The sequence below is a fragment of the Takifugu flavidus genome, chromosome 6 (genome assembly GCF_003711565.1).
Source record: "Takifugu flavidus isolate HTHZ2018 chromosome 6, ASM371156v2, whole genome shotgun sequence".
NCBI classification, from domain to species: Eukaryota; Metazoa; Chordata; class Actinopteri; order Tetraodontiformes; family Tetraodontidae; genus Takifugu; species Takifugu flavidus.
Window position 1 is genome coordinate 7,246,496 of NC_079525.1, and position 12,832 is coordinate 7,259,327.

General features: G+C 43.6%; 1 protein-coding gene across 16 annotated transcripts in view; it reads right to left on the minus strand.

Annotated features, from left to right (window-relative positions):
- cacna1ab (calcium channel, voltage-dependent, P/Q type, alpha 1A subunit, b) overlaps positions 1–12,832 on the minus strand; it is an 85,136-nt gene that overhangs the window by 15,829 nt on the left and 56,475 nt on the right. For 15 of the 16 annotated variants that reach the window (XM_057035174.1, XM_057035178.1, XM_057035172.1 and 12 more), the window contains 10 exons: positions 12,672–12,782; positions 12,259–12,342; positions 9,158–9,274; positions 9,010–9,075; positions 8,798–8,895; positions 8,570–8,720; positions 8,357–8,484; positions 7,711–7,807; positions 1,782–1,887; positions 1,451–1,558 (listed from right to left, as the gene is read on the minus strand). In XM_057035174.1, the coding sequence (XP_056891154.1) occupies positions 1,451–1,558; positions 1,782–1,887; positions 7,711–7,807; positions 8,357–8,484; positions 8,570–8,720; positions 8,798–8,895; positions 9,010–9,075; positions 9,158–9,274; positions 12,259–12,342; positions 12,672–12,782 (1,066 nt within the window). Of the gene's footprint in view, positions 1–1,450; positions 1,559–1,781; positions 1,888–5,589; positions 5,687–7,710; positions 7,808–8,356; positions 8,485–8,569; positions 8,721–8,797; positions 8,896–9,009; positions 9,076–9,157; positions 9,275–12,258; positions 12,343–12,671; positions 12,783–12,832 lie in introns of all 16 variants that reach the window. The other variant, XM_057035171.1, reaches the window with a different exon arrangement.

Consider the following 12,832-nt stretch of genomic DNA (forward strand, 5'->3'; position numbering starts at 1 on the left):
GGGGCACCAAAATATGGATGGGACACCAAAATATTCACAACACCATGCAGAACACACCAGCGATTGGGACGGTTGTCAAAGGAGAAATTTAAACTCCATGAAATTAATTTGTGGCTTCATGCGTCCATCAGGTGGACAGAGACTATTGAGTAAGTATATAGTTCGTAACAGACACGTTCAGACTGGTTTATTTGGAGAGTTGGATGGCGCTCGTCCTTGTTGAAGTGCAACAAAGTGACTGTACAATAAAACAGTCAGAATAAACACATAAACACATGCATGTATGACCTTCATATACTGTCAGGCATTCATTCTTTTCCAGACAGTATATGACCTTCATATACTGTCAAAGGAATGGATGCCAGAGCTGTGTCTCAATCACTGGTGTCCAATATACCGATATACAGTACAACATCACAACACTGGACAGTTACTAACACAACAAAGGCAATAGTCTTTTCACAGTCAGATCTCAACACTCGTTATTGTCAAGTAAATGTTTCAAAGCTTTGCTTTATTCCACTCAACAGGCTGGAAAACAGGAAGTCACCTCACTAAGAACATGGGCACCGCCATCAAATGATTGGTAGAAACCAGGAGATCAGATGTTTCTTAAAAATCTGGATTTATCCTCAAAGCTTCAGGGGAGAAAAAAGTCTGCACTTTTGTTAACCATTAAATAAATGAAGTGTTGTCCCTACCAGAGTGTCCACATCATTAAGCTCATCCAAAATAAGAACAATCTAATACGATGTGACCACATACAGTACAGCTAAATATTAATAAACTGGACAATAATACATGATAAGAGAGCTCTATGGTGCATACTTTATCAGAGGACATCCATTTATTTACAAAACATGCATCATCAGTCTAGACTTTTTTAATCTAAATAATCTCCCTGAAACTGATATTTGCTATTGGAATCTTTCTGTAGTGAAAAGACTTCTATAGAAGATATTCTATAGCAGGCACCCCCTGATACCAGGACAGGCTGACTGGGTTGTGTGTTCTTCTATGTCCTGTGAGGGGAAATGTAGACAGTGCACGGTTGCTGTGTAAGCTGTGACAATAGCTTTAAAGAATAGCAGAGTAAGTGGAGTCCACACTCGACCAGGTTAGCTTTATCTGCAACTATCTGTGTCTCTACAGGGAGGAGTTATTTATCTGTAAAACTGAAGGTACAATGAGTTAGATGTTACACTCAAGGCAGCAGCAGCAGGTCCTTAGCAAACATAAAATAGCATCATCTTTGCACAACTTGGGAAAGTTTGCCATTAGACTTAATGTCTGCATGTGCTCTGAGGGCATCTGGCTAAACTGTGCGTGTTTCTGCTCTTGTGTCCTGATCAGGAGATGCAAAGCAGTGACACTGGCTGGGGGAAGCTGTCCTCTTGGTGAAATGACTGGACACACGCACACCACTGTGCTCCCAATTACTGCAGCTTACCCTTGTGTGGAGTCACCAGCTGGTCCAGGGACTTCTGCGATAGATTGGGCCAAATAGCCATCATCTCCTTCCTCAACTCTGCATCCATCTGGTGTTTGTCTGCACCGCCTGAGTAGCCCGCACCACCCGACGTTCATACATATACAAACACCGTGCAGCCATAAACATACGAAGTAAAGAGTGAATGCAGGTCAAAGAGAAATACATTTAAAATACCAACCTCCACCAAAAACAAAAAGGAGTCAGAATCTTTGGATCTTCTTCATCAACAGTTACAAAAATGTTTGATTCTAGAGTACATGAGATGAACAGAAGGGGAAACCAGCCTTACCCTTGGCAATCTTTATGTCAAGAGCTGTCCTGATCAGAGCCATGAGGGTCGAGTTAAAGTGCACCGTGTTGTCATCAGCAACCGGCAGGTCCATACGGAGCAGCCTCTGTGGAGAGCCAGTCAGGATGAGAGCGTGAGAAAGGCTTTTCTTGAACAGGCGTGCCGTTCCTGAATCTCCAGGAGGGGGGTGGGCAGGGGAAGGTGATGGGGCCAGGGTTGAGAGAGCTCCATAGACAACAGCCATATCAGGATGAGCCAAAGTGTGTCTGTTTCAAAGCGTATCTGATTTAATCATCTGAATCAGTACATTTCAAGGTGAGGTAATACATCCTCTTGGATTTGGGCTCTTAAAACGATGCGATAGTATTTACTTAAGCACAGAGCAAATATATGTGTATATGTAACTGCATCTCCTGCTTTTCCAAAGATACTCTACAAGACTGCACAGTTATCCAATGAGGGGCCATCTACTGCTAAGCAACTGTGAACAACAAGGAAGAACACTCGGAGCCAGAGTAGCTTCCGACCCAACCTGTGCCCATGTTCCCTAAATGTGTGAATGCATTAGGGCATTTACACATCACACATAGATGTATATAAACAGTACACATACACCGACCCTACAACCCCCCCCCACCCCAACATCCCTCCCTGCCCATTTACACACAAGTATTTGCAGACGCCAATTAAGTGCCCTTAATTGGAGTCCCCTGGAGACAAAGGAGTTTGTGAACACTCACAGTATCGATGGAGAAATTAAGCAAACTTTCAGGAGATTGCTGTTGTTGTCAGGCCTCTATAGTAGAGCTATAGGCTATAGAGCTCCCCCTACCTGTAAGGAGGTTCCCTGTCTACACGTGTGTAAACCAGGTCAAAGCAATGGAAAAGCCAGCGGGCAGAACAAAACCAGCAGATCCGCCTGCCGGTCCCATCCCATTCAGTTGGCCTCCATTGGGTTTACCTCAGAACATGAGCGTTGGGCACTAACGAAAGCAAGCACAGCAGTACAGTGACGGTTGAGGTGTGTGCATGCACGTGCTTGTGTTCCTGAGTGTTGGACATGCCTGAAGCCATGTGTGCCACAGGCAAAGGGCATCATCTAACAAGGACAGCGCTCCACAGGCAGCAGGCAGGCTTAGTGTTGCCTGTCACCATGCAACATAGTGTAATTGCATGCAACACCACATAACAACCCCAAGAAAAACCCCACAAACCCAGATACACTGAACATGCAACAGGCCTCGACTTGGTTCCCATTATTTGTTTCCAAAATCCTCCCACCCTCCAAGCCCTTTATTTTCCCACCTTCCCCCAAAACCCAAATCCACAAGACAAGCAGCCGCACAAAGAGAGTATCATCAAATCGACTGGAATGGACCAGATATCAGACAGCCTAATTTCACGTTCTTTTACATTTCTCAGTAATGGTTGACTGCATTGAAGCCAAATCAGACAGCACTTGTACTATTTTTGTATGGAGTCAAGATTTCTCTCGATGCCGAACGGGTGCCGTGTCTTAAGGGGTTGTCGAGTGTGAGTTAGAGAGGATTAGACTTGTGGGACTCCCTGAAAGAAGAAATAAAAAGAAATTATAAATAAGGTCAAAAAGAGATGACTGATGTCCTGACTTTGTTTTGGACCAACCAGACTTTATATTCGTGCTCGTAAAGGGGAAAGAGGGGAAAGACTGTCAAAGGGGACAGATGGTGGGGACGGTACTTAGTCAAGTTAAACTAGATTTGGTTAGAAGAAGTGGTTACAAATACAAAGGGAGGACAAGAATGGAGAGGAGGAGTGTGAAAAACATGGATAGAAGAAAAAGTATTAAGACAGAGAGAGAGAGAGAGAGATAGAGAGAGAGAGGATCTATGTATTGTAGAGATGGAAAGAAAAGTAAGAGGGGCTGGATGTTACAGATTGAGACAAAAGATAAAGACGAAGACTAAAAACAAGACTGACATCGGAGAGGTCAATTTAACTTGATCACAATGCAAAGCAGCTACTTTTCCTGGTAGCATGAAGGTCAACTGTCTGTTAAAGAAGAGATCCTCAAAACCTTTAAGGGCCTCTAACTTTTCCTGCTCTATTCAGACAAAAGAAACAGGATTTTCAGATTTGTGGAGGAAAGATTCTATCCCTGAACATGTGAACTGAAGGTTAAGGTGTGAGCTGGGGGCTGCGGAAGTGCCATTAAATGTTTAATTTCTGAAGAGAAATTAGGAGAAAAAAAAAGACCAGAGCTGATACAGAGTAAGAGTAGATGGACTAACAGGTGATGATGGACTCAGATGGTAGAAAGACAAGTGGATGTAGAGGTAATAGAGACATGGGAGGAGGTGTGGGTGGAGGGGAAAAAGGTTCTTGGGGGTGATAAGAACCTTCATAGTTTGGAGAAGTGGTGGTGAGAATCCACCGTCCAAGGTGGTACACGCACCAATTTAGCTTTACATGTGCTTTTTGGTTGTGCAAGTCTGTTAGTTTAAAAAAAAAGATTTTTGCTTGTTTTGTTTTCACTTATTTCTTGGTCTGCGTTGAAAGTTTAACTGGTAAATATTTTAACACAATTAGTTTCCATTGTGCTGGACTAGATAAGGTAACCTGTATTATTGTTGCACACTGACCTACAGTACAAAATTAAAGACAATTACTATAAATATTATTTTGCATCATTTTGCAAGAGATCATTTTAAAGATATATTTAGAGATCCATGACGTCAATAAGAAAGACACAGTGATGAAGAGGACAGAGTTTTCAGTGGGGATGACATCAAGAGAACAATGAGACAGAGATTCTGATATGAACCTTTATGGTGGTCTGTGGCACAAAGAGTAGCATTAAAATTTAATCAAAACCAGGAAACAGGGGGAAAAAACTCTCCAAAAGGGGCAAAAATGCTGCGTTTTCACCATATTCAGTAAAGCATAATATGTTTAACAATGTCAGCATGTTGGTGTGTGCTAGTGTCATCCACAGGGATAAGAGACGCAGAGGACTGAAGGCAGGGACCCCTGCCGGTCCTTCTGTACCTGCATCGTAAGCATTGTAGTCAGCGCCATGTAAATGTCACCCTGAAGGTAGAATTTTATGGGTTTAAATGCTGCTCCCTGCTACATTTTTTTGGGGATTTTCTAACTCTAAGCCTTCCTTCAGAAAAATAAAAAATGTGATTTGTTTGCCTCAGATCCTGGACACTGAATTACTTCAGTTCCTGTACTTGACAGAATCACGACAGCAAAGGTCTCACTTCACAGAAAGTCAAATGTGAGGCCTTTAAAAATCTGGGGAATCCACAATAAACAAGCTTGTGTTTAGTAAAAGGTGCACGTCTCTGTCAAAATGCTGAAGGGATCTTATTTCTTGTTGTGGTGGATTGTGGGTAAGTGGGTGTTGTATGCGTCCGTGCAGGTTGCAGAAGGACTAGCAAGGCTTCCTCTGTTCCCTTGCTCCTGCGGCCTGACTGGGAGGAAAATAAAAAATAGGACTGACTAGAAGTCCACTATCACTTCACTTCACTGCACGACAAAAGCCCATCCCTCCATCCCCGCGGTCGGAGAGAGAGAAGAGAGGACAGCGCTCACCACCACCACCACAACCACCACTGACAGACAATGAGGAGAACACCGCTGGGAGGAGGGAGGAGGAGAAAAGTGAAATGTCATGAAAGGAGAGCGGAAGTTCTCCCCAGTGATGGGGAGGTTTCAAGATGCGCAGAGTAGAGGTAGGAGAGGTATGAAGGGGGAGGGGAGGAGGTGGGAGGTGGTGAGGGGGTTGGGGGGTGGAGGGAGGTAAGGTGGGGTACGAGTCTACCTTATAGGCGACCCGGGCGGGACACCTCTTCCCGAGGCCTAGCGGCGGACACATGTGTCTTAGCATCTGATACATGTCTGTGTAACTGATCCGGCCGCTGGGGTGGCCACAAACACACAGACGCACGGACAATTCAAACACACACACACACAGACAGAACAAACGGAGACGGACGACGTGAAAACGGAAGAAATAAATGAGGCAGGGGTGGGAGGGAGGACAACCAAAGTTGTGTTTGGAGGAGGATACATGAGGAGAACAAAAAAAGACAAAAACCAACAAAGGAGAGGAAGAGGGAGGAAACAAATAGACAAAGGTTATTATTTTTTTTTCGATCACTGTGGACATGTGGTCACTGTGGCGAGAGGAGGAGAGAGAGAAGGATTCAGAGTCAGAGAGGGATGAACACAAGGTTCTGTGGGTTCTATCGAGTAAAAGGAGGGTAGAGGAGTGGAGGAGCAGGAGAAAGAGGTGATATTTAGTTCAGTTTAGTTTAGTTAGTTGTTGAGAAACCATTCTATTCGAGGTGAAAAGGGGATTCGGGCTTGTTTTCTGTTCTTTGCCCTCTTTTGCCGCTCGGATAGAACTGGCAGCGAGGCTTCCAACAGGCAAAGAAAAGCACCGCTGCAAAGGTCATGATGATCATTCAAGGCAGTCAGTGTCCACCAGGAACCTCTACTCACTGCCAGGCTGGCATGTGCTCCTGGGACAACCTCCAACTCCAGCTCGCTAGTTCTCAATCTCAGCTTACGTGGGACCTTTCCCTTATTTTCCCCTGTTGGATAATGTGAAATTTGTAGAAGCTTTCCATTGGGATACGAGGTACTTCAGTGATGTCTGAAGCCAAAGGACCATGATTGAACTTCTATACTTGAGGAGTTTGGAGTGAGAATGTGCTCACATCGACCCAGACTGTCATTTCACTTCCCCTGTTTCCATTTCAGAGTTTCAGAGATGGCCAAAGTTACCAGAGACATCCCGAAACAAAACTCTATGCATTTGACATACTATTCTTCCCATGAGCATCTGCAGATTGGAAGTTTTTAGGAAGAACCAGGTGGACACAAGACCTTTTGATGTTTCCTGAGTCCCTGTCCCAAACCACACACACCCACACCCGCGTGCCTTGCCCTTTTCCTTCTTTACCCACGCACTAGAGCCATACATGGAGCAGTGTTGGAAAGGTCAGACTTCACCATAAAGCCTGTTGCAAATCTCAATCAAACCATCTGGATATAAAATCAGGATGTATAATGGTTTAAAAATGTAGAACCTAGTGCAAATTTTGGATGCCAGTAGGCGTTATGAAGAACTTAGAAAAGGCTGAATTGCGTTGTTGTCTGGAGTATTTAAAGCCACCATGTTTATTACGGGTAGGTTCAATTAAATCTGATTCAAAACTAACACTAAATATCCACAACTGATGACTTTAACAGTGGAAACTGGCATCATTAGTGCTTTCTATTACAAGCATGTGAAATGGAGACTCAATAATCAGCAGTTTGGGTTCAGCTTCATATCAGCTGTAAAAGTCATCCTGCAGAGCATCGAGTCTCCATGTCCCAGTCAGGAAGCACCGGCTGAACCGAAGGTGGCGCTGCTCAGACCAAGCTGTCTCTGTGTATGCCTCCATGCTAAGATGACCCTATCTCACCGGCCAAAGCCTCAACTCAAGCTCTTTTTGCTCAGGCAAACAGGAAGCAGAAAGAAAACAAGACGGCTGACTGCAGCCTGGACTCAGGTGCTCATACTAAAGGTGAATTCTGTTATTTATCCAGCGTTAAGTCAGAAGACAACAGCAAGTGCAGTGCACCATTCATGCTTCACACACCACTACCAGTGCGAGTGCGAGTATATGGGTGTGTGTACATTTCTGCATTGTCCCAAACATTCATATCGTCATGTCTGAATGCATATAGAACCCCCCCCCACAGACTCAAATGAAATAATAATGAAATGAGACTGAAACAACTGAATAATGCAAACTCAACAAAAGCAGTCCAATCAAATAATAACAAGTTTCAAGTTGACTTTTTGAGTGAAAAAGAGCAACATTCATTCCAGTCTCCTAAAGGCGAGCAGGTTGCATTTAAGTTTGTGCTTTAGGGGTTTGGTCCAAACCTTGCAGGCCACCCTATGTGGGCATTTCTTGCCAAGGCCCAGAGGAGGGGAGATAACTCGCAATAAACTGTACATATCCTTATAATGTATGCGCCCGCTGCAAGAAAGATACAAGGAAGGGAAGTCAGGTTAAAGGAACACACAGAATACGGAGAGAGGGGATACAGAGATAAAGAAAAGAAGAGAGATGATAAGGAGAGAGAGGAAAAGAGCATTTATTTACACTGATGAATCAAAGCGTGAGAGTCTCCTGCATGCTCTCACACATTAACAGAGGAGAAGAGGGTGAGGAGAGGGTTACATTCATCTGTGCTGTGCACAATACAAAGTAAAGCTGGACAACATTCTTCAGCCGTGACATCGTTTCTGTCCCTTATGGAGACGGACACGCCAGTGTCCGAGGGGAGAAAGTCAAAGGTTAAGAGCACCTTTACATTCAGCTGTCTTTAAGTGTGTGTGTGTGTGTGTGTGTGTGTGTGTGTGTGTGTGTGTGTGTGTGTGTATATGTGTGTGAGAAAAAGAGAGGATAGAGAAAGAGAAAGAGAAAGCGAAAGAGAAAGAGAAAGAGAAAGCGAAAGAGAAAGCGAAAGAGAAAGAGAAAGAAAGAGAAAGAGAAAGAGAAAGAGAAAGAGAAAGAGGGACTCACCAGGCTGCAGGGTCGTACTCGGCCCATATTCTTACGTACTCGTCCAGGTGATGCGGCCCAAGAATTGAAGAGTCTCTGGTCAGGTACTCAAAATTGTCCATGATGACAGCCACAAAGAGATTCAACATCTGGACCGAAGATAATGACGAGGCTTTAACATCTCCCCACGACCGAAACATGAAGGTATTTAAAATCTGTGTTTTGCCATCTTACCAGGAAGGAGCAGAGGAAGATGAAGGAGACAAAGTAGGTGTAGGCAAAAGTGCTGCCACACTCTTTTCCTGTGTTCCCAGAGGCTGGGTCGCACTCCTTCCCTCCCAGACAGGCCAACATGATTTCATGCCATGCTTCACCCGTAGCACTCCTGCATGAGTAGAAAGAGGAAGTGAGCGCAACACGAAGGGACGGCAGGCTGCTTTATGTCAACGTAAGAAGATGTACCTGAAGAGCAGCATCAAGGCCATAAAGAAGGTCCTGAAGTTGTTGTGCTCATTAATGGCACACTCTCGGTCTTCGTCTAGTGCCAGATTCCCAAACAACTACACACACACACACACACACACACACACACACACACACAGTGGGACAGATAATGTACAAACCTGTGATATTCCATTTCCAGTTCCTTTTTAGAACATTCATGCAGGCCTTACCTGCATGCCAATGATGGCGTAGATAAAGAAGAGCATAGCGATGAGTAGGCACACGTATGGCAGCGCCTACAACACAGGGTGAGGAGAGGAGATGTAACTGGGAGAGCTACTGTACTGTATGTGCACAGAATTTTTTTAAGCTTCATACCTTGAAGGATTGGACGAAAGTCCATAACAGGATGCGGATGGTCTCTCCCTGTCTCAGCAGCTTGAGAAGACGAGCTGCTCTGAAGAGCCTCAGAAAGCTCAAGTTGATGAAATTATTCTACAGCACAGAGGGAGAAGAGAGTCAGCCTGGCCGACTGAGGGAGCAGGCTGCAAAGCCTCCACTGAACCATATGGCAAAACAAAGAGCGGAGGAGAGGGAGCACAAGGACGGTCAAACCCAACAAAACAACTGCAATCAACTTGAAATGAGACAGAAGGAGAAGAAGAGCAAGAAGAGACCAAAGGAGGAGGAAGAGCAGAAAAAGAAAATCAAAATCCAGAGCCTAAAGGTCGTCATCCAATCTGATACGCCAGGGTGTTTTTTTCTTTCTTAACCAAATGCACTGATTTCTGAGGGGCAGGCAAGCCACATGGGATGGAACGCTGCCTGTCAACCACACACACAGCCACAGCACTCAAACCACTGACAGCCGCATGAATAATACTGATGCTGTCAACACAGTGCAGCAGTCTGGTGGAGACTTAGCCTTGATGCCAGTCCTGCAAACAGTCCTGCAGACCCTGATTAAGCAGCCCCAAAATCTTCCCAGGAGTTACCAGGGGACATCTGTTAGGGAAAATCCCCTCTGTGGACGGGGATGTCTCCATTTATCTGGTCAAATTAAGATTTTGGAGATGCACATCTTCAGCTCTTTTTCAGTGCTGCTGTGAACTCACCCTGAAGATGATCTTGTGATCTCTGCCACCAGTAGGAGGTTTTTGCAGTGATCAATACTAATCAATACTGCACCTGTTTTGATGTTGTGACTGTCCCACTGTTGCGCTTGAACACACGATTTCACACAATCTGTCTGTTTAAGAGTTTGTATTTACATTGTTTCATATACATTATTTGTATATATTTCTGGATCGAATAACACTGTTTTCACACATAATTTCATTATTATTTTCTCGTGTTCCTGCATTAACAACATTAGTTGTTAATGCTTCTCATCAGGATGCCACATGATTTGAACAGTCACTCACTCACTGGGTTATTTATGGTCTAGACTCATTTTGTGAACATCACAATCCTGATAAACCTCATATGGGTGCAGAACTGAAGCATCTCAGCCAAGTGTGAAAACAGCCTCAGAGTGAATCACTCTGACCTTCAAATAACTCTTGCTGGCTGTTTTTAAAATAAATTAATAAATAAAATAATGCACAACAGCTGTACTGTATCATGTGATTGACAGGTAGGCAGGAAGAGAAGATGGGGGGGGGGGGGGGGGGGGTGAGGTGGAGGAGGGAACTTACAGGCAACCTCAGACATGGCAACATTCTTTTTTAAAACAGCACCGGCCCACATGCAGACTGGCCGACTCTCACATTCACTCAGTGAGCTGCACTTTTCCATTTTACTGTTTTTTTTTCTGAATTTACCTTCAGACTGAATAAGAAAATGAGCACGAATGTAACTATGATCATCAGAATATATCAACACCCTTATAAATAAATATCTGAAAAGAACATTTTTAGTACTCGTTGTAAGGTGAAATTTCTTTTTGCACAGACTTTTGCAGTGTCAACATCCAGTCCAATGCTATCAAGAGTTCATTTAAACAAGTTAAATAATAAAGTAAACCTTATGAGGTTTAGAAACACCTGGAAATACTTTTACCATTCCTACAACATGACTAACGTGTTGCGTTATTCCAAGGTCGTCATACATGAAGCGCATGCACTGGACCTGTGGGTGACTGATGGTGGGGGAGGAGGTGACGGGTAGGGAGGGAGTCTGGGGTATGCATGGCCAATGAGGATGCAGCAGAAAACTTTGAGATAAATTACAAACCAACCAGATTCTACATGTGCGAAGATGTAGAAAGATGAATGAGGAGGATTTTTTTTTTTAAAGTTGCAGCAAATTGTGAGTGGGTGAGGAGCATTTTTTTTTAAGGGAGGCATAGTGTTGGTCATGTGTTTTATTGGGCCGCAGCATGGCATGAAATGCACACCATCATAGTCATCATCATCATCATCATCATCATCATCATCATCATCATCATCATCATCATCATCATCATCATCACAGCACCACCACATGTCATGGCGCAGCACGGATGGAGAACACGATGGAGGATTTTCATAGTGCATTTTGATTGGATGGAATTTTGTCAGAAGAAGTGGAGGATGGGGCATCATTAAAGTAGAGAGGGTTAAAGAAAGCATGTAAAGAGATAGAAGAGGAAGATGAAATCATTATGGGTGTCATAAAAGTGCTGAAAGACAATTTTAACAACACAGTGACATTTTCAGCCCCTCTGATGCAAAGTGGTTAAAAACAGTCTAACCAGTCTTTTATGGTAACTGATTAAGTTGCCATAAAAAAATGTCCGCATCAACATCAAACGTCGCCTGATGACTTTGCTTGTGCAAAAGGTCAAAAGGTCACTGTTCACGGACAGAAAATCAATCTGATGTTTGAAGTGATTCAATTCCAGTTGACAACTGTGCTGCTGTCAATTAGCATTAGCATGGCTAACCTGGCCAGAGGGATTCTTCAACCATCTGGAAGCAGAGTTACTTTGCAGTAATTACAACCACTTTTGCTAATCATGTCAGTTGAATGAACGAGCCCGAGATGGCGGGCTCGGATCACACGGGAAAGATCACACTAAACAGTTTGGAGACAAGAGAGAGGGGCTGAAACAGCTGGTGAATTATATGAAGAGAAATGTATCTATATGTTTAGAAAAGACTGTAATCATGATCAGAGCAAGGTTAAAATGATATCACATGTTAAATCTTCAGTCAAGTTTGATAATATGGGTTACAATTTCAACAATGGCAATGCAGAAGGTGAGCATAGCTGAACATATTTCTTTATCTTTTTGTGTTGATTTCAATGAGTTTGAGGGATTTTAAACCTAACCGTACTAAAGTAAAGCCAATTTATTGCATAAGGTGATAAGTTACTGTCACTAAAGCATCAGAGACATAGTTTATTAGAAATAGCTCATTGAGAGAGCGACATCAAGACTTTACAGCAAGCTGCACCCACCAAAACCATTTTTCAAAACCATCTTCAGTACTTACCCAAACTTCTGTCACTAAAATATCAGTGATGCTTCCGAGGACAGAGACAAAATCAAAAATATTCCAGGCATCTCTGAAGTAATTCTGTTGAGAAAAACAAGGTAAATGAAGTCATCAGACATGAGGAGAAATGGCAGCCAACAGCATCCCTGAAAGGCTGCAGCTTTGGGGGCAGCAGGAGACACTTTTCTGGCCAAGAGTTGTTGTCAGGAGACAGGCTCTAGTGTGGAGACAGGCTTCTTTACAACTTGATGCTGGGTTTTTAGGGACAAGAAGAACATGCTCTAGATATGTCTACAGAAATACCCTGGCTTATAAATGAATAATAGGGTGGACAAAATAAAGCATATAGAGTGGGTCAGCCTAGAAAAGGAAGAGTTGTGCATGTTAGTGGATCTCACTCTCAGTCTTACCAGAGGGCCGAAAGCGATGATCTTGAGAATCGATTCCATGAAGAAGAAGGTGGTAAATACGATGTTGAGGTACTTCAGGACGTCACTGTATGTTTGCGATGCATCATTAAACTGGAGACAGAGAAGACATTGTTTATTCCGCAGGAAACGTTTTGTGGTGA